At 39.3% G+C, this 22243-nt stretch overlaps 1 protein-coding gene across 8 annotated transcripts in view; it reads left to right on the forward strand.

Moving 5' to 3' along the window:
* The window catches only part of PROM1 (prominin 1), a 68406-nt gene that overhangs the window by 16438 nt on the left and 29725 nt on the right, over positions 1-22243 (forward strand). For 5 of the 8 annotated variants that reach the window (XM_075091823.1, XM_075091825.1, XM_075091827.1 and 2 more), the window contains exons 3-6: positions 9969-10027; positions 13116-13142; positions 14649-14854; positions 21185-21305. In XM_075091823.1, the coding sequence (XP_074947924.1) occupies positions 9969-10027; positions 13116-13142; positions 14649-14854; positions 21185-21305 (413 nt within the window). The remainder of the gene's footprint in view (positions 1-9968; positions 10028-13115; positions 13143-14648; positions 14855-21184; positions 21306-22243) is intronic. The other 3 variants (XM_075091826.1, XM_075091829.1, XM_075091830.1) reach the window with 2 other exon arrangements.

The following is a 22243-nucleotide window of genomic DNA, read 5'->3' on the forward strand; positions in this document are numbered from 1 at the left end:
ATCAATAGCTATAAATATCTAAAGGGTGGGTGTCAGGATGATGGGACTAGGCTCTTTTCAGTGGTGCCCAATGACAGGACAAGGGGCAATGGGCACAAGTTAGAACACAGGAAGTTCCACCTCAATATGGGAAAAAACTTCTTTCCTGTGAGGGTGCCAGAGCAGGGGCACAGGCTGCCCAGGGAGGCTGTGGAGTCCCTTCCCTGGAGACATTCAAAACGCACCTGGATGCGTTCCTGTGCCCCCTGCTCTGGGTGTGCCTGCTCAAGCAGGGGGGTTAGATGAGATGATCTCCAGGGATCCCTTCCAACACCTGCTATTCTGTGATTCTGTGAGTGTAGCGTGGTGTCTGTGTACTAGCAGTTACAGTAAAACACTGAATTAATCTCTGTGAACATTCATTTTTCCTGACTTCTCCAAAAGATTGCCCATCCCTTTTAGTATCTCATTATAAAGAGGTAAGCATTTTGGGCATCAGCTTGGTTAAAGCCCAAGTTTTGCCTTTCAGATGCCAGTGCACAATCACAGTCAGAGTACACCATATGAAGAAGGCAGTTCTTTGCATCCCTCCCTCTCTTAACAGGAAATGTAAACCACGAAAAGCATGAAAGTTTATTTGAGACTTCCAGAGCATACCTGCAGCATCTTGTATGGTCAGAAATAGGGTGGAAGAGGTTTTGGGTTAGCCACATTCTCTGGTAACATGTGCCGTGAGTGAACCTCTTTGTCAATTATCTGAGGCTGAAGACATCTTAGAGGTTTTCAGGCCACTCTGCTGAGGCTTCATGATTTTCCCAGCTTAACAATGGCAACTACTCTGTTGTCCATCCTCCCCCTCCATTTTTTACAAGTTTGTCTATCTGCATAGTTGTTGATCCTCATTCTCTTTTCTAACTTGTAGATCATAGAACTGATGGGGGGAGAAAGAGGGGGCATGTCACTGAACTTACTGGAATAATGTTTTCACAAGCCTCTCAGGGACCTCTGAATTCTTTCATCGTCTTTGCTGTTACAAAACATTTTGAGTTAATCATGTAAGACACTCTGTGGATGCTTCCTGGTACTGGAAAAGTGGTCTTTTGACTTTCTCTTTTCTTTTTTATAGACCATCATAATCAAATAACATTAGCCTAGTCCTCTTGTATTCTTTTGTCTGACAATTTGCTTAGGTTGTCATTTACAGAGCAACAAACTCCCAAGTTTTGTTCAATGATAGCTTTTTCTTGAATGATGCCAGCCAAAGTAATAAGAATTTGATAGGTCTTTGCAACAAAGTCTTTCCACAGTCCTCATATTCAATGTTTAACTACATTGAAAATTTTGAGAATCAGAATTTTTTCCTCTACTTTTTTCTCACAATTTTTTTGCTTCTCAAGATGCTTTGTGTGACTTTTAGATCTTAACAAAAGGTATGCTTTTATCTGAGTTAATATGCAGTATTCAAAAGTTGCAGGAGGAAAATAAATATATAAGTATTAATTTTAGTGGGTTTTTTCATCGTTTCGACAGTATTAAATCTTCCCGTATTGGTATTAAAGCTTTTGAGTATACTTCCTCCTTTTTCCACAAGCGAGTTTTCTGTTTGTTAGAAGGGAAACCAGCTGCCACGAATGTCAGCTGTTGTAGTTTAAGCTGACTAATCTATCAGTACATCTATCTTAGTGTAAGCCTACAAGTTTAAAAAAAAAAAAAAAATTAACTGTATTGCATCATAACACTGTCAAGATATACCAGATTATTTTGGTTTTGTGAACTTTAAATAGGGGTTACAGTTGTGAATGTGAATATTCATACTACTACTACTAAGTATTGCCTTGACTGTTTAACTCAGCTGAAAGATGCCTGGGTGTACCTGTACAGAACAAATACAAACCTGAGGCCTAATTAACTTTCTTCAGAGTAGCAACCTTTACTTTGCTTTTTGAGTGAAGTAGTGACCTCTGTAGACCTCTGAACCAATATGCATGCCACACATATTGAAATTATGTGGAAAATTGTGTCCCTTGCAGAAATGGGAAAACAGAGAGGGAATTCTGACAGCTTCACTGAGATTCCTCAGAACACCGGTCACTGAGGTAATTAAAAGCTGATACCAGCAGAACTCCAGTGTGTCATTCTCAATTATGTGTTCATATTTCCAATAATTCAAGGTACACAATATAGGAGAGGATTTTCTGTGCTTTCCTCAGTTTACAGCAACTTCTGAGGAGAGAAAGGAGTAGGAAAAACTTTAGACTGTTTCTACAGTCTAAATATTGACTACTTTGATAAAAGTTACAAGTCCATTATGTTTACACAACCCACACTATCAAGAAGTTGCTCAGTCACTGCAGTGTGCTGAAACAGGTAAGCATGTACAGTGCACCAAGTTAAATCTTTGCCTGTAATCTGTTGTAAATCCTTACCAGATGGTGGCCTAGAGGGAACTTTAGGTAGCTACTGCAGACAAAGTGAGTGGCAAAAAATAGCTGCCGTGGCACAAACAATGTGCTACAGGAGTTTTGTTGCCTTCAGAAAATGAGAGAATGCAGTTTCTGTATGGAATACTTCTTCAAAGCTTTCTACTTGACTTCGTGTGATACATGCAAATTTATTGCAGCCTCCTAAGCAAAGATTTTTCTAAAGGCCTCTTACTTTTTGTTCTTTTTCCAAAACCTCAGCAAGAACAGAACTTTCTTTGTAGCAAAGAACAACTAGAAAGTCCCTGTAAAGGTTATTTTCAAAGGAGAAATCTTTAATTCTGGGCGTCCTGTAACAGTCAATATTACGGCAATTTCTTTTTTTCTTTAAACCTTTTCCTGACCAGGCTCTTTAATGTTATCTGTGCACGTTGATGAAAAGCAGAATATGCCTGAACAGAAAATGTGACTTCACTAAAGGAATAAACTCAAGTTTGGGGCAGCTGTAAGGTGTGAAGATTTTATGTGGAAGACTTAAATTACCTATTTGGTCTTCCTAACTAATAACAACCTTGAGGAAGCTAAACTTGTAAGACTTGCATTTTCCTCCATATTTTTTTGAAATTGGAGAACATTTTGTGTGCACAAATGAAGTTCACTGGCTGTTAGTATTACCTGATCCGCTGCTGTATAATTTCTTCAGTGGAGCAATGCTGTTTTCTGTCAGGAAGGGTGCAAAGGGGATCTCCTTAATTTTATGTCCTGATTCCTTCAGCAGCTGTTGCTGCCCTGCAATTCCTCATCTTCAGTGACTCCACTGTGCTTAGTCCTACGTGTTCTCTGGCTAAAGCTCACTCTGTTTAGACAACTCCTACAGTTTCTGTCCTGCTCATAGCTGTTCATCCCTTCGTGACTTTGTATTGCAGCTCTACCCCCTCTCACGTTGCCCCTCACTGCATCCTGTATAATCGAAGACTTATTTCTAGGTGGTCTAGTAGCTTGTTCTTTCAACTATGAATAAAGCAGTAGGTGCTTTAAAAGTCTGCTGAAATCTTAAAAATGCATTTATTGTTTTTGCTTGTGTCATATTGTGTGTTGCTGGATTTTAAGACTGAGCCAGAGTACTGTAGGGTAAGCATATTTCTCTTGCTTTTGATCAACATGTAATTAAAGAGCGTGGAGTCAGAGAATGGGAATGGATGACGATTGTGCTGATGAGAGGAAACAGCATACTGAAGGCAGAAGAGGGTGAAAAGGCAGGTCACTGTAGCAGATAAGACGAGAAGTTAAAATACTTAAGCAATTTAGTATATGTTTGTTGTTTTTTACTGCCATTCAAACAAAGTTCTTCCAGCCATTGTAGAATAACAGGTTCTAGGCCTTCATTTTCTATGTCAGTGGTGAGGTACAGCAGCAAGGTTCCTTTCTTACTTGCCTTTTTTTCTTCTCCAAATAAACAGCTGATGGTTTATAGGTTTTGCACATTATTTCTTTAATGCAGTTGAATAAACAGGTGATCGAACAGAGACTTTCCTTTCACCATCTCTGTAGTGTAAGTAGGTGGTCTTGTGTGTGGGCTTCAGAAGCAAGGGAAGGTAGGTGTCCCTCAGGAGCTGTGCTTGAAGGGAAGAAGGCCAGAATGGTCTCTTGCGAGGAGCAGGAGGGTGAAAGCCGAACCAGCCTGATGTTCCCAGTAACTCAAGGTAACAATCCAAGGAATTTTATAGAGAGATAGCTTGCCTAAAAACTGTGAGGAGAATTTATCTGACAAGGCTGGTTTTTTTTCTTAGTTTGGGGATAAGGGTTATGGCCTAAGTCTGTCTGAGGGAGACTTTGTGGAGAGGGAGGGGAGTGAACCTTCTGAATCTGGAGTTGGAAAGGAACAGTCTAGACTATCTGAGTGAATGCATGGATTAGTCTGCTCATTTGTGGACTAAAGCAGTCTCTTGTGTGGGAATTTGGAAGATCTCACCTCTGAGACTTCCCATTTGGCCTACAGAGTGAGTTTTCTTCTTGCTCTGCGGAAAAAGGACAGACTGCAGTCTCTGCACCAAAGTGCATGGTGGATTCTTTGGCCATGAACATTAGTGAGCTCCCACCTTGCTCTGCAGTGGAACCAGAGCCAAGCGACTGCTGTGTGATTAGGGACAGTAAGAGTGAGCGGAGCTGTTGGGTAGTTATGTGGCAGTAAGGGGTTACCTGCTGAAGGAGACCTCTTCAATGGGAGCTGAATCTGACTGTAGAAAAGGCTAATGGCTAGAGGCTTTCTAACTTTGGGGAAGCAACCAAAGCCCCACTGAAGTCAAAGCAAGTGTTTGAAAATGTCAGTAAAATGAACTTGCAGTAGAACTCCTGTAAGATACCTGAAAGATTTTTATCTCTGTTGATAAGTGCAAAAAGCTAATATAGTTTTCCTGGTTTTCTTGGACTTAGACTAATGAATAACTCTTGTAAGTCATAACTAGAGAGGAGAAAACCAAGCTTGAAGTAATTTTAATTCATTTATTTCAGACTAATTATTGCTCCTTATTTATGACACTAAATGTGATCAAACTGACTCATATTCAGAAAGATGCTGAACTGTTCAGTGTGTGTATAGTCCATTGTCTCTATTATAGGTGGAGGGGAATGGGATGCAATACTATGATGTATATTAGAATGAGACAGCATTAAAGCAGTTATTAATTTATCATGTATATTATCAATGTAATTCTTCCTTGTTGTTCTGAAAAAGCTCCATTCAGTGTGACATGAATGCTTCAGTCATGGTTCTTTGCTTGAAGTCCTTTTCAGAATAGAAGCCTAATATAATATATTATGCAGAAAAAGCTAAATTAATTTCTGGCATAATTTGATTAATGCTGGCATTGCACTATGACTGAACGGGTTCAATGGAGTCGTTTGAGAGAAGTTGAAGCATAGCATTCCCAAAGGTTTTACTCCAACTGTTTTCCTGTCACCTAGATTTGAAAAGCTTTCTTGGCAGAAGGATTTGTAATTAATTTATGTTGGTACTTAATAGCCAGAGAGCTCGTTTTTAAATCTCTATTTTTGTTGTCCCTTTTTGTAGAGCAGTTTTAAGAAGCAGGCCTAGTGCTAACCTCATTTTCTTGTCTGGGTAATGAGATATTGAGTGTATGTACACATACATGTGCAATGCAGGAGTTGGTGATTATGTCTTCCTAACCAGGGATTCTCAGAGGTGCTTAATATTTCATCACAAATTGCATTGGTAAATTAATAGTTCATCTGGCTAGTTAGATTTGCTAGGGCAGATGGCATTTTGCATGTGTGATGAGAACGGGAAGGAGACAGAGCAAAGCAGTAATGTAATTAGCTGTGTAAATGAGCCTCCCAAGGTAAATCTCTTTAACCCCAGTGATAAAATGTGTCTGTGCTAAAGCCTTGGATTACTGGTCCTGTGAAACAATGTGTGCAGCTGGTCAAGCCGAGATCTCTGAAGTAATCCCATTAATTTGAAAATAGAGGACACCACTTTTTATCACACCGTCCTAGGCACTTTTATATTTGAAACAGAAATCAGCCTCAAGGTGGTACTCTACCAGTAACGCAGAAGAGAGTCATGTGGAGTTACCTTAGTTCAATTTTAAATAAAATTTTATTTGAATGCTGGAGATGAGGTGTTCTAGCTAGGGAGGAAAGGTGCTTCAGAAAAGCAAACCAAAATCACAGACTGAATTAAATGTGAGCTGAGGTGTCTCTTCATTACGCTACAGTGAGCAGTGTAACCATACCTGAAAATATAGTGCTTGTGTTTACACAATACCTGGCACAGGACGTTCCCTTGCTTAACCCTTAAGCGCTGCAGTAGTAACCCTGGTTCCTATCAATGTGCGTAAAACCTAATAGGGAGATTCTGATTCTGCAGAACTGCTAAGGCGAGTTTGTGCTTACAGATGCATGGCTGAGTAACTGCACGTAATCTCGCATTCTTTTATAGGAATTTTTTTTAATGGGAATATATATGAATTCTACATTTAATTTCAAATTAACTAACTGGGAATATGTCTCATCCAGTTGATACTGAAGGCTATTGAAATAGTAAATAAATGGCAAAGACTGGTCAATCACTGTGTGCTGCCTGGTGAGAAACCCCCCTGAAGCTTCATGTTACTTCTAAAAAATCATTACAAAGTAATACAAGTAGTAAATCTTTATTCAGCGTGGAAATCTCACATTCAAGAAAACTAAGGGAAAAATGGGGTCTGCAATACTGGCTATTGTGTTATGTATGAAAGCTATATTATTCTCACTATTTAACCTATTCAATCCATGTGGGGACTTTTTGTACATATTTCCAGGCTTTATTGTTTGTAATAAACCTAAAGGTGTTTTAGTTTCTGATGAAAAGGCTTTAGAGCCTCTAAATTTCAAAAACACATTGAAAATCCTGTTTTCTGCATCGCTTTGTGACAGTGTATTCAGGTTTATTTCTGTCATTTTCTTTTGACTGGCAGGCTATAAATTGTGGAAACGGTATAAATAAAAACTGTGAATCAGGAACAAATAATCAGAGCAGTTTTGCGGTTTTGTTTTGATTTTTTTAAGTATTGGATACTCTCCTTGGAGAAGCTCAAAACCTGGCTGGACACAGCCCTGAGTGACCTGCGGTGGGTGACTGCGCTGAGCTGGGGGGTTGGACTGGATGATCTCGAGGGGTCCCTTTCAGCCTCAACCATCCTCTGTTTCTCTTATAGTTTTACATGCAAGTAAAACTTGATGTAAAATGTTTTTCTTTTGTTTAATTTTCATTTTAATTTGTGATGCGGACAGACACTCTACTATAGAAGAATGGGTAAAAACTTTCAACTTTTATTTAACAGGAAAAGCTAATGCTTTTAAAATTTTATCTTGTACTGATTCCTGACAGTTACATGCTTCCTGGCAGTGCTTTCACTCCTCCATTAAATAATTTGTAACAAAAAGTCAGCATGATTGAGTGATAACTTCCGAATAATTTAGATCAAAAGGGACCTCTGGATGTCATTGGGTCCAGCCCTTTTCCAAAGCAAGGTGAACCTCTGAGTTAGGAGCAGCCTGGAAGCGAGGGCAGGTTGCTGGGTGCTCTCCTGCTTGGCTTTGGAGTAGCAGTAAGGAGGGTGATGCCACAGGCTCCTGGGCGGTCGGCTCCTGTGTTTGACTGCCCACACACAGACAGTCTGTACCGCTTCATGGAACTGGAGATCACAGAAGCTACTCCCTTTTCTTCTTTCCCACTGCATTCTGATTAAAGTTGGTAGAAGTTTCTCTTTAGAGGCTGTTCTGTGGTGTTTTGTCACACAGTGCTAAATGGTTGAATAAATATGTAAACAAGAGGGTTATTTTGGCCCTGTTCTGCTCCTTGCTAAAAGGCATCTAGTTGTGTTTAAAATACATAATGCAATGAATTTTCTGCACCTGTGTTTCTTATACCTACCAAGTAAGTAAATTTATAGGTATAAACAAGAAGAAAGAAATCTTGCCTCTGATGAAGAAGAAAAAAAAGGTCTTACAGCCCGTGTGAATTAGTTTTTTGGTGGTTGCACAGTTCTGCCTCACTTGGCTGTATACTTCCTCACTGCTGAAACTTCCTGAGAAGCACTGATGCTGCCTGGGGACGGGTTTGATGCAGGGAGGACTCTGCTGGCCCCAGTGTGCAAGATATCTCAGAGCTGCAGCAGTGGATCAGTTGTGTGTTGCCCATGCAGTGGTGTGTGCCCGCTGCAGCAGTCTCCTGGCTCTTAGGGTGCAGAGCTTGAAAGGATTTGCAGGGATTGTAACTCTCTTGTTCTTCCTGGGTGCTTATTTTACATAAGTTTTGGGTTTACTTCTGTTACTATGGGATTCAGCCTTATCTTCTAGCATACGTATGGTCTTTCCAAAATGAGGTTGCCTCACAGTAGAGAGTGCTTGATCATCTACGGCTAGCACGCTTTCTGCATTTTAGAATCCCATCTATGGGTGATTTGTAGCTGGACACTCCTATTACGTTAACAGATTATTTTTTTAATTTTTTAATTGACAGTCCCACTGGCTGCAGCTTTCTTGAAGGGAGTGCCTTCCTTGAAACAGCAGTTGTTGCCTTACTGTTTGGTTTTTTTTTTCCCTTTGGCACAGTTTTCTGTGAGGAACTCTTCAGGGATCTCTTCAGCTTGCAGATGAGTTGAGTCCATGCTCCCTCTGCAGGGTCTTGGGGAGGGAGGACTATGGATGCTGTTAGCTTAGGGGTTTGTTTTCTGGAGCCACATACAGGATACAGAGAGGCATGAGATCACAGTCCCTGTGAACTCACTGAACATAATTCACAAGTGTTGTAGTAAATTCTGAAAAGGCTTGGATTTTGGGGGAGGCGAACAACCAGTTTTGAACCTACAGTTCTTTTATTGATCCATAGGATAGGTAATTTACTGGAGGTTTTTCTCAAGTATGTTCAGTTGCACATGGGGAGACTAATGATGGGGAAATAGTGCCATGAAGTGCAGCTCTGTATGAACATGTGGGCAGAGTGTTCCTTGAGGTCAACTGTGCTCCCTCCTCATGTGTTTCTTCTTCATCAAGCAGACTAAAAGTTCAGACAGTCCTTTCTACCAAACATCCAAATGCTGCTGCTTTTACGTGACCTAGCATGGAGCATACCCAGAGCTGCTGATGCCCCTCTGAGGCAGAGTGTCTGCAGAGCTAGTGATGCCCCTCTTCAGGTACAGGATATCCCAGAAATGGTCGGGAGCCACAGTTCCCAGCACAGTTCCCACAGGGTTGGCAAAACCTCGATGAGGGTAGGCTGGTGATATCCCGAAAAGGGGATCCATTCACTGCAGCTGCTGGTGTTTACTGAAACAGACTGGCATGGTGGAATGATATTTATAATGTTAAGTGGCACTATTTGTGTTAAGTTCTTTCTTTTTTTGGTGGTTGCTGTATTTGTCTGTATTGTCAGTAAGTTGGAAATGACTGTGTTAGATGGAGCTGCACACACAGTAAGTTGGCATGTCCTAGGCTTTCTGATTTGTTTTGGCAGTGTTGCATACTCTCACGCAAAGTCACGCAAAAACCAAAAAAAAAAAAAAAAAAGAAATATTGGGATAATGTTGGCAAGAATAAGGACCTTCTTCCTTGTACTGTTCAGTCATGAAGTCATTGTTAACACGCTCTTTTTGCATATTATCTAATTCCATATATGTGTGTTTATATATATATGCATGTATGTACTTGTCATAAACATGAAGCAAAGCCGATACCTGAACTTTTTCCAAGTAGTAAGTTTGGGATTCAGTTTTAATAATGATGCTGTGTTACAGAGGATGACCTCAGAAAAACCTTCACTGTATTTCAGCAGGAATTGATTAATTGGTAGATAACCTGGTATCTTCCTGTGACCTCATAAAATGTACAGTTGATTTAAAATATTAAAGACAGGTTTATGGAAACACTTATGTGCTTGCCTATCCTGTTGATGTCTGTTCTTAATTTCATCTTGCCTACCTAACAATAGAGTTCATACCGTCTTTTTTCCCCCATTTTTATTATTTATGTAGTTTAAAACTCTGGAATATTCTTGCTTATTTTCAGATCTCATCAGAAAACTAGCACAGCAGAAGTTTGGAAATACACAGGGCGATTATCAAAAGGTAAATTGTCTACGTGTATCTGCATAAAATAAAACAATGACTTTGAAATTCAGTTTTTTTCTAAAATAGGAAATAGTATTTTAAAGCTATATCAACAGGATGCAAGAATGAAGTTTGTGAATGATGTATATGGTCGTTTCATGCAAAATTTGGGACCAAAACCTTTCAAAAATATTTAAAAATTTTTTTCGTAAGCCAGTGCAAAGAAGCTATGCATAGTTAAGGCTCACTTATAAATTCCAACTGTAATGTGATTGTGGCATCTGTTGCACAAAGATTGAAGGCTCTTTGTATTGAAAAATACTGCTTTTGTTTAAAAATGCTTAGAGAGAACCATTACTGCTCAGCTCTCATGTTAGCTTCAGCTATCGTCCTCAAAAAGCTGAATTTTTGTGCTGGTTCTGGTGCCTTTGTAAAATGAAGTTTCCGTAGCATTTTAGTTTCATGGCATGCTAATAACACCAAGGATATTTTCCATTCTCTCTTTAGGTTTGTGGTTATCCTGTAGGAGTTGAAATTCATGGGGTACTTGGAAGCAAGAGAAGATAGAACATAGAGCGGATCTGATTTTGGGCTGTTCTCGAGGACAGTACCCCATCTTTGAAGCAGGTCACAGGTTGAGTGCCTGCAATAGGAACCTTAACCAGGCCCACACAATGGACATGTTACTTTGTGTGAGCTACTTGCTTGTACTCCCTGCAGTATGGTATACCTGTCAGAAGATCAGTATGAAACTTGGCATACAGGCTCTGAGCTATTGCCTTGGATCTGGATGACCTGAATGACATTAGGCTTTCCCCCTTCAAATCCCAGTGCTTCCATGTCTTCCCAATAATGAACCTATTGCTTCAGTAGCTTGATAAAATCTGTATGACATCTGAGTGTGTGGGTATTGCCATTATGCTGCATCAAGCGACTCTTGCCGATCCCATGTGCTTGTTTTGTGGGGCTCTGTGAGGGTGTCTGCACACCCAGCGAGGAATGTAGGGTCGATTTCGTTGACAGTCTTTGGGCAAAACCATTAGACCATAGGTGGTATACACGAGAGCAGGTACAGTATTTAGTAACTACTATGTAAGAAATTTGGGACTAATGACGGCTGTAATCCTGAGTAGTGGAGACACTTGTTAAAGTACCATGTGACTATAGAATGGCAAATAAAATATTAGGTGTGCTTAGAAAGTAAAACAGATATAGGCCATTTATAGGTCCTAATTTTGACCTGAATACAATGCAAAACTTTAAAACAAATTTGGAAAAGGAAAATCTATCAAGACAAGTAGACAGTCCCTCAGAAGATAGAAGCATCAATGAGAGGTAGCTGTGAAGAGGCCAGCATGGCTGTAGATGCGCCCCTGGAGGAATTTCCAGTGGGATAAGGAACTGTGAATGTCACTGAAGGGTGTGGGTAAGTAGTTAGAAATGTTGCCTGTGGTTTTGATCACTCAAATTCAGGGAGAATGAACTCAGAGTAGGATGGGTTCAGAAAGAGTGTAGTAGGATGATCTGGGAAACACACAGGTCTTCAGAGGAGACGGGAAGAATTTGCTTAGCTTAGCAAAATCATTGATAAGGGGAGTGATTATTCTTTATTAATACAGACAGAGAGGAAACATCAGGAAGAAAGAAACTGGTATTTGGACAAAAGAAGGTTCTATGACAGAAGCAAAGGGACAGAAATGCGCCGTGTATATCCATGTAGGAAGATGTACTAGTTCACCAAGCATTGGGAGCAGCCCTTCAGTAGCGAGAACAGGAAATCTGGTTCTGATATTTATCCTGTTAAATATCTACTGTCGTTCCTCTGTATCTTTTTAGTTTTTTTAACCTATTTGTAGTATGTGTTAGTGACCCAGGAGGCCCTTCCCACTTCTCTGCTGCATGTCCCTGTGTTCCCAGTTGGACTCTTACCATCAACGTCTCCCCGTCCCCTGTCAGGGACAGCAATCTGCCAGGACAGCTGCTGTGCCTGCTCAGGGGGAGCCACCTCGCTGCTGCTGCCATTGCTTTACTTCTGCAGGGAGACGGGCTTGCTTAAAACGTTCAAAATCATACTTGGTACCAGATTTTTAAGGGAGGGTAAGCATTTGTTTTTCTCCCATTAGAAGTATAGTTCCAAATATGATTTTGAATGTTTTAAGCTTATTGTACAGTAGCAGTTTTATAAAGATGTGTGTGGTGCTGAAAAAAATTTCCTAAAACTTGAGAATATTTGATTGTCACACATCAGACTTCGGGTGGAGGGGTCTTGCTGTCTTTAGGTTGTCTGCTTCCCCTTTCTGCTTATGAGAAAGGGGAAAGCATTATCAGCTGTGAACTTGTCATACAGAGATAGAGGGGAAGAATACAAGAAATTCTATTTCCATTGTGGAAACAAAGGGCAAACTGGATTCTTCTGAAATTCCTGTCATTTAATACTTAGTTTTCAATGTTTTTCTGAAATTACAGATAAGAAATCAGTTAAGAATTTGATAAATAGACTTCTTCAGTCCTTCTTAAATGCCTTTTCTTTTTTTTGACTTTTGAATAATTTAAAATAAACCCTGACATAATTAGTTAAAAGTGGGGGTGAATTTTGTGTGTAATGTCTTGCGGCCCCAAAACTGCTACTAAAAGTGCTGCTTTTATGCCAAAATAAAATAAGCATTAAAAAGAAAAAGTTGGTCAGGAATATCATAGGTCAGTTATGATAGGTGGAATTAATGAAGAAATCACTAAACCACGAAGTAATGCCATCTCTGGCCTTCTATTCTGTGAGATGTGTTGGGAATTATATGAAACAGATGTTCAGTGTAGAAATAACAGGTCTGTTGTTGTTTTAAGATGGAAATATTTGTTGGACAGATCCTAGATTCCTTTCACTTAACAAGGAAACCAGAAATTATCTACTATGTATTTTATTGTAAATAATTTTCCATAATTATTTAATGATGCTTCTATGCATTATTTTACTTTAGTGGCTTTTTATTATTGTTTCTGTGTTATTAATTGTTTTGGTTGTGGTTAATTATTCATTATTCACATGATCTGTTTTTGTGCATGCTGCCTGTGTATTATACACATTCTCCATTTGTTTTGACTTCCACAGCCAGAAAATGTTGTCCTGACTCTTCAGGTAATGTCTTATGGTAGATGTACAGCTTCAAAAAGAAACTAACCATGTCTGTACGCACTATTTCTATTAAAACATCCATAACTGTTTTTAATGTTATTTAAAAATGTGTTTTTCCATCTAACGTATTTTAAAATCTGTTATCAAATAATTTCTGAGGTGTTCATCTAACTAGAAAATGGTGATTCTTCTGCAAAGTCTAGCCAAGTTCTTCTTCCAAGCATCTAGTTTGTATTCTTCAGAAGGGATAACAGCTTTTAACCAGCAGTTAATAATAACAATAAAAAAAAAAATTTCATCCTAGAATTGGTAATTCAGTCAGAAATTTGCCACTCTGCTAATGGTGTTGGTTGCTGTATTTGGATCAGTTGGTAATTAGGGATTGTGAGGAAGGGCATCAGCAAAGCTGGAACTGGAGCATGACTGATAGCTTGTGAGCAATTGTAACTTACTTTGCAGGACAATATGCAGCCTCAATTTCATCCTTGTGCTGCCAAGTTGCCCTTGTGCTGGCGGATTAGTAAAAGAGAAGAGGACTCAACATACTAGTGTGAGAATTAGTTCTCCTAAAATTGGGAAAGGAAAGGAGAAAAGAGATTCATTGGGGAAGAAGGACCACTGGGGCTGTCTACCTCTGTGCAGACACCTGCCCGATCCGGTTCTGGATGTGTTGGCTTGTGTTTGCAGCAGAGGGAAACAGCATGGCCAGCTTGCAGCTTGTCCCCTGGAAGCCACGTTGCCTTGCGTGGGGCTGTGCCAGGGCTGCTTGGCCCAGCTTCTTGGTCCTGGGGCATCTGAACTGCTTCCAGTGTAAAAGCAAGTTGGGATATTGCATTGTAGCATTCCCTTTCACTCCTCCAGCTTTTAAAAATGTCCTTTTAGTTGCTGCTGCTTTGCTGTTTGGCAGCAGACTAATGTCTTTACCTGAGAGAGCTTAAAATCCACTCCTTCAAGTTTTCCAGTGCCTAAGCAGTTTTTACTTCAGCAGTTTGGAGAGACCTCTGCCATTGCAATTGATCTTCCAGTGAAGTGCTTCCCTTTGCGGTTCATACAAATCTTTACACTCATAACTGATTAAAAAGGAAAACAAGCCTCCCTCCCAGTTGAAGTGTTGATCTAGTCAGCCTTGCTGACATTTGTGGAGCCTTTTGGAAACAGATGTGAGAAACAGTAACTTTGTGGTCCAGGAATTCGAATGTGTTCATTTTTAACCTATTTTAATTGCATCTATTCACGTTCATTGTTTGTGAGCATATCTCTCTCTTATCACTCACTCCTTAGTTTACCTAGCTAATATTCTAGCTAAATAATTATTAGCTATCAGTATCTACAATGTTATATATATTTTTGTTAGAAAAGTTGTCAGTTATTGACAAAATACACCAAGTCCATAACCTTGGTAATTTAGTAGATGGTTTAGTCTGTAGTTTGATTTTTAATTATTTGCTCTATATTGATTGCAGTTGCCAGTGATACCTGCTATTACCACTATTTTTGTCTGAATTACAGGCCATCTACTATGAAATCGGTTTTATAGTCTCCGCAGCCTTGGGATTGCTATTTATTTTGTTACTGCCTCTTGTGGGACTTTGCTTCTGTATGTGTCGTTGCTGTGACAACTGTGGTGGGGAAATGCATCAAAGACAGAAGAAAAATGCTGACTGTCAGAGGAGCTGTTTTGCAACATTTCTTTTTGTTGCTTCTTTAATAATAAGGCAAGTGTAATAAAGAGAACAATATAAAGCTTGGTATAGCACTAATTTTGCAGTGTCATGTGACAAGTAATGTTACTATATTAGCCTACAGGTGCAGAAATTTTTTTGTTAGTCTAATATTATTGCTTATTAAAGAAAATGTGACTGCATTATAAAAATGCTGCTACCATTGCTATGCACAGATCCTTATGTACTCACTTAAGAGGAATGTAGGTGTGAAACAAAAAATAATTAAGTTTTAATTTGGCAAATGAATTTTTTGCCAGTCTCAAAATGGCAATTGCGAATGTTAAATTAAATTTAAGAACATAAGATACTGTGTCCTATGTTTAATTACCACCTCATGGAGAACTTGAGGTACAACATACTCCTTTGTCCCTGATAAGAGTGGTAGTGGTGAGAAAAGCAGTTGTGTGACCTCCTTCAGTATTTGCTGTCCTCCAGATTTTCTTGTTAGTTCAAAACAATGGATTTTCTTTTGGGCACTGAGTTGTTTAAACCGTGCGTGCACTCACTGTAAAATCCTGGAGTTTGGAAACATTTTTGCGCTATTAGCGTTAGGAGCATACTCCTGTGCTGTGTGTGTAACAGGTGATGAGGGGCTACAATCCAGACTTTTCTTTTGCCTGTAGATGCTTTCAAAGTACATGGTTTGCTTTCAGGTTTTTTTGTTTTCCTTCAACTTCTTCGTATTTTCACCTGCCTACTATCCTTATTTTTTTATTATATTAAAAAAAAAAAAATCAAGTGTTTTGATCTTTTCTGTGTGACTATTCAGTCAGGTGGGACTGACTTTGTCATTTTGCTGTAACCTAGACTTATTTTTTTCTTATTACTAGTCTTTGCTATGACAAATTGAGACCTTGCCTATGCTTAAAAGTAGACCACACTGATATCTGGTATGGGAACATGCTCTTTTCTCCCAGGCATCACTAGCAAACATGATACTTAAGTATTCTGAAGACCAGAAAGCTGAATAGTATTGTAGGCAATAGGTGCATCCCTGCCGTGAAGACTGGGCAAAAGTTCTTCATAGTACAATGTTGCCTCAAAGAAAGTAAGTTACTAAATTACCTCTCAGTATGTCAAAACTGAAGGTAACTCACAGAGCTTGCCAGCTATCTTTAGGTCATATTGCGGGATGTTGTGTTGCAGGACACTATGTTTTGGTTATAATGGCTGAGGAATGTTTCTTGTCAGCAGAGGAATTAAGAGATCACCTCAGTTGTTGGTCTCTTTAACTCGTATATTTGCTGCTAGCTGTTCTTGTGGTGTTAAGCATACCCAGCATTGGCAAATGCTTCTTCCCAGGTCATGACTGGGAGATCAGTGATCTCTGGTAACATGCTTTTCAGGACTAGAGAAACTGCCTCTTTAATTCATCCTTTTTTTCCCCTTTTGTGTAAGACATCAGGTGTATCAGATGCTTACCCTGAGGGAGGGGTTGGCCTGAGCTCTGTCTGCGGGTTTTCACAGGTGGAGATAATCTCCTATGACTCCCCAGCTAAGTCTCTAATGCTGTGAATGCTCTTCAAGGCAAGACAGGACTTTACAGGGTTAATATTGCTGACCCCTACCTGCCTGAGTGCTCAGGTCTCCAGTACACCTACCTCCCCTCTGTACAAAGGAGGATTCTGCTGCCCTTCCTGAATCGTCTTTCACAAGGGAAGAGAAGATGCCATGCCTGGATGTATTTAAGCCTGTGTCAGCTTGCTTACTGCTATGCTGAAACACAAAAGGACAGTCTTGTTGGTAGCCATTGCCCCAACAAAAAAACTGGAGAAATTCTGAGATTTACTTACAACTCTTGCTCTATTTCTTATACTGGACTCAGACTAAGTCTCCTTGTGGATTTATTCTCTACTTTTCCTCCAAGTTACCATGCAATTTCAGCTTAGACGGAAGATTTACCTGTAGTTGTTCTTCCCAAATCTACACATCTCAAGACTGTGCCACAGCTGCATACATAAGCTGTGACAGTAATCAAAAGAATTTAGTCCTGTCCAAGTAAAATGCTTATGGCTACTTGCAGACAAAACCAAAAGAACAAGAACTTGAATGATCTCTGCTAATACAGGGTTACATCAAGATGTGCCATGAAACTACTAAGGTGGGTCCTCTCATTGTTTGGGTTTAGTTTAAAGTTTATGCAGCACTGGGGGCCAGGTGACTGGAACGCCATAGATTCCTTCACCAAGTGCTGTGCCACTTCAGAAGATGCATTTAGCCAGGCACGCATCCATCAGAGTACCCTGAACCCACGTCTCTGCCAGAGGAGCTTTGCTTTAAAGGCCCTCCAATGGAACATGTGTGCAGACAGCTGCTGGAGGGAACAGGAAGGATTTGTAGGGAATGAACTTCTTCAGGATGTACCGTCTAAGTGTATGTTCTGCATCTTTTCTCTCTCTCTTGCAATGCCAGCTGTTCTGGGATTCTCTCAGTCAATGGATCAGAACTTTGAAGAGCGGGAAACATGAGCCTGCCTATCTATCTACCTACCTACCTACTTCAGTCCTTGGAATGGAAAGACAGGTCCAAGCTATTTTCCCTTGGCTGGGAAAGACAGATCAAATGCATGGGAGAGAGTATCATTAGAAGAAAGATGCCGAACATGGAGCTTGCAGTAGATTGTGTGTATATAGACAACAACTCTTGGAAACTCTAGCAGCATGGAGATGGCTTTTCTATGTGCCAGCATGCAAGTTCACACTGACATATGTATGCTGGTAATGTAGATTTTAGAAGACTTCAGTTGGAAGTTCTACCTAGATATGCTCTGTGAAGGTGAGACATATGTGGGAAGTATGCTTTCCTCAAGGAGAGGTATAAGAAGCAAGTCGGAAGTATTGTGATTACATACACAGTTGTTTATCTTAAAATGAATAGGCCTTCAGTGTGTCATTTCCAGTAGATGCATTTTGCGTTTGATGTATTTCTTTTGGTAGATTGAGTCAGAAATACATGTAGGTTTTTGGTAATTCATAGGTCTTATTCAAGAATGTTGTAATACAAAGTAGGATTCTGTTGCCAAAGAGCACAGTATGTAGAAATAACCTGTCAAATAGGTAGCTTAGTCGTTTGATATTCCAAATTTATCATTAAAACAATTACATGCTTTTCTTCAAGGGTAACTGAGAGCTGCGATTTCATTTTATTTCTAGTCCTGTGCAAGCTTAGGCAAACACATGTTTTCTTTGGGAAAGAAATGTAATTTCCTTAATTCCTCTACATCGTAAAGACAAGGAAGGAGCATTTGATGTTTAAGAAAGCATACATTGCAATACCAAATGTAATCCCAGTGATATAGAAAGTATCCTGGCCAGTAGATAGAAAAAAAACCTAGTCAATTTTCTGTCCTTCCAAGAGAGCTTGTGTTATCCACAACCTCAGGGAAGAGCGTATGTTATTGTGTATGAAGGTACGGAAACCCAAGTCTGAAGGAAGGGAATGATACTTGGTGTCTTGGCAGGTACCTCATGCAGGCTTCATAGGAGGCCTCTTGGCTTTGCAAGATTGGTAACGCACGTTGTTCAGAACCTGGAAATCAACATTATCTGAAAGAATTGGTGAAAAGTTGGTATAGAAATCTCTAGCCCATTATTTTCTTAAATTCGTTAGCTAGTAGTGAGGAAGGTGACACTTCCTCAGTATGTAAATCTGTTCAGGGTTTCTGTTCTGTGACTTAAATTTTTTGGCAAGCACAGCTGAAGGAAAAGCTTGGGTCCACCCAGCAACTGTATTAGTAACATTTATATCGGTCTGTGAAATCTGACAAGAAATTGAGTGTGGAATATCTGACTCCCAAAGAGACTGTTAAAACAATTCTCTCATCTGTTACAGAAAAAGGCTTGTCCTTTTTATTCCTGCTTTATGTCTCTGTCCTTGTAGCTGCTTGTTGAATGTTGTCTCAAGGCTCAGTTATATAACAAATAGATTATTTTTTCCTCTCCCATGTTGTGTATTTGTTCAGTTACATTCAGAATGCAGTCACAATTGTTCAAGTGCCTTGTCTGCTTAAAGCAGCTCTGCTATCTTGCTTCCTCCCACTCCTTCCATTTAGGAGACTGAAGAGAAAAATGATCGTGTTAAGTCTTACAAAGTACTGTTTTGTTAGCTTCCAGTTGACCTTTCTGCTCTGTGAGCATAACATTGAAAGGACATAAAAATGCTGGCTGTCCAAAGAACAAGGACATTGTTATAAGCTCCAAACCTCAGAGTGATATACAAATGTTTACTTTTCCTGATAGCTTGAGATAGTTTGTCTTCTGATTAAAAAAAAATATTTAAAACCAATTACCATCACTGTAGAGAGAAAAGAAATAGATTGTTTGTGTTCAAAATGAAACTGCTTACTTCTGCTTACGTTGAAAGTTGCTCAGTTTCGTGTAATTTTATGCATTCTGAGTTCTCATTCCATGGGTGGTATCTGACGATAATGCCTGCTTGAGTGTTGGTCAAAGTGGAAATAAAACTATGGCATTTGCTGTTAGTTAAATAAGTAGTAAGATAAATATGGGTGTGCTGTCATTCATTAGTGACTTTTGGGAAGGTAGTGAATAGCCAGTTTTGAAGACATAGCTGTGAATTTTTGGGTAGAGAAGCAACCTCTTTATGTCAAACTCTGACATCCTGTTCTGATTTCTTTTGGATATTGAGAAAAAATATTGGTGAAGGAATCCTAATAGACCAGCACCTGTGGCATACAGTCTTGCCATTTCTCCTGGTATCATGGTCTGAAATCAGAATTTTCCTACTGAGAGTATTTGTCAGAGGAGAAAAAATTCTTTTACTTGAGGCCAGTTTTACTGGGAGAATAAGCCTGTACCTGTTCAGAAAGCTAAAACAGGAGAAGCAAAATAAAGATAAAGGTGTGGTTTTAGATCACCGGTAATAGGAGACAAGCATCATTGGGCTGTTTGCTCCTGTCTTGCCAGGATATGCAAATCATGTTGTTCTAGGTACCCATTCACTTTCTACCATCTCATTTCTCATTTATGTGGCTGTATTATGGCTTCCTTTGAACATTCTTTGGAGCAAGAATTATACTTACCATATATATTTTTTGTCCAGCAGGGAGCCTGCTATGGGTTTTCTCTAAGTCTTATTTAAAAATATTAGAGTTTAGGTTGCCTTGACACCCCAACTCAGGAATTTTGACAGTCTGGGAGGAGTACAATATCATTTGTGTTTGTGACTCCCTTCTCCTGTCGTTTGAATGTCTGTGATGGCCTTTCAGGGTACTGCCTCTCTGGTGTTAAGCTGTTGTACTACAATGCAAAACAAGAGACTGAACAAATGTGCCATCCAGGAATTCCCTGTAATGCACCTGACTGCAGCCTCCAGGCAGCATTTGCCCTTTGGGGATGTGTCATGCCTGTGTTGAGTGGTCTGTGCTTCCTAGCAGCCAAATCTGTGGAAAGTTAGTGCTTAACCTATCAACTGGATTTGTAGTCAGCCTGCTTTTGAGGCTGTTACCACTCCGTGGTTACTTTTGATTTTTCTGGTGCTTGTCTGAAAGGTTAGGTGTTGTGAATGTGAGATGTTTGAAAACAAAAAGTCGTCCTTCTGTTGAAGTCTATTATTTTACAGCTAAACTAAACAAAAAACTAAGGATGACGAGAGAGCTTTTGAAGCCTCTCATGGGACTTCTAATTGCCTTTTTATTTACTGTTTGTGCAGATCTGCCGTGCTGTAATTAGAATTTTACAGTGGGGAATGATCAAACAGAAAATAATCAGCAGCAGTGCTGACTGCAAGTCTAGCTCACATTCCTCCGTTTGTTTTACTGTTATGTATTATTTTAGTGTTAATAGGGACTATTCTTGTGCTTTTAAAAGATCTATGCAATTATGTAAATAAATTGGGCCATTATGAGTAAATGTTGCTGAAGTTCTCAAATGAAAAATATTTCTTTTTACAATTATTTTATGAGCATTTGCTTGTAGCTGTGTCAAGGGTAATGATACTTCTAAAAGAGCCTAACATTTCTAAGTCTTGTACAATTTACCTAGGCTATACACATTTTCTGACAGTATCAATGCAAATGAATAGGTAGCTGTACGTTAATAACTTCTGAAGACTTTGGGTTAACATAGATTTTTCCCTTCTTCTTTTGAATCCGTAGTACAATATCAGCCCTTATGGCTAATTCTTCTACTCCGCCTCGTGGTGCATGTGAGAACTTGTAGTAAGAAAAACAGTGCGTGTAAATTTATTGAGAACTTTATTTTGATAATATTGACTTTTTTGCTGTACTTTTTTGGTTCTGTTTTATGTCAGAATGGGCATTTACAGTAATAAAGAAATACCTGTTATCTGTATTTTTTGTAGTGTTGGAGTGCTCTGTGCATATGCTGCCAACCAGCATTTAACTAACCAAGTCCGAGGAGCAAAGAAACTGGTTAACAGTAATTTTAAAGATCTGAAAATTTTCCTTAACGACACTCCAGCGGTAAAGTATTTTTTGTTTATGGGGAATGGGGGTTGTAGGGAAGAGGTTTTAAGTAAGAAATATTGCAGAAAACAGTTCTTTCTTTCTATTTGGTATAAATCACACCTGCAGTATTTTGTTTATCCTTTATGTGTCAGTCTCACGAACTAGAATAAGTGATGCAAGGTAAGATATTTACACATAGCAGTAAATATTTGGGAGTTATCCTCATGGATCAGCATTCTTTGAGCAACTTTTGAGCTGTACTCCTGGATTATGCTGTGATGATGCTTGTAGGCCCTTTTCCTCCTATTGAACTAGTGTCAATTGGTAGCAGAAGCTGAATCATTTGAAAGAAAATATGGTTTTAAAAGGAATACATATTTTAAAAAAAGATATTGTATGAAAACTTGGATTTCTTCTTGCTCCTCCCTGTTTCCTTGCATTTTGAACTTACTTGTATGTGCTCTGGGAGTGAGCTACAATAACTTCTTTTCCAGAAGTATTTTCTACTGTTTTTTCTTCAAACCAGTGTCATTCTGTGCCACACTAAACAGGAACGCTTCTGTCCTTTCTACCGTCAACCTTTCCTTAAAGTCCCAAAAGCAGTCCTCTGCAGATCTTTTTTTTGCATTTAAAAAAAAAAAACAAAACCAACAACAACATCAAAAAAACGCTGGTAAGGAAGACCTGTAAACTTTTCCATGTACAAATTTCAGTTCTTTATAGATTAGGAGGAAAAAAGTCCAACAGTCCTATTATCTTGGCTTTTGTTAATTAGTTTAATTTAATTAATCTGTTTTATTTGCACATGACTGATAAATTAGAAATTGGTGGAATTCATACAATTATGTGGGATCCATGAGTGTGGTAGCATCTCAGTCATAGTAACACAGTAACTCTGGGCTCCCATAACCTATGAGGTGGTTTTTGGCTGACAGGACTGTATGAGAACAGAA

Source organism: Phalacrocorax aristotelis, chromosome 4 (assembly GCF_949628215.1).
Source record: "Phalacrocorax aristotelis chromosome 4, bGulAri2.1, whole genome shotgun sequence".
In the NCBI taxonomy this organism is placed as follows: domain Eukaryota; kingdom Metazoa; phylum Chordata; class Aves; order Suliformes; family Phalacrocoracidae; genus Phalacrocorax; species Phalacrocorax aristotelis.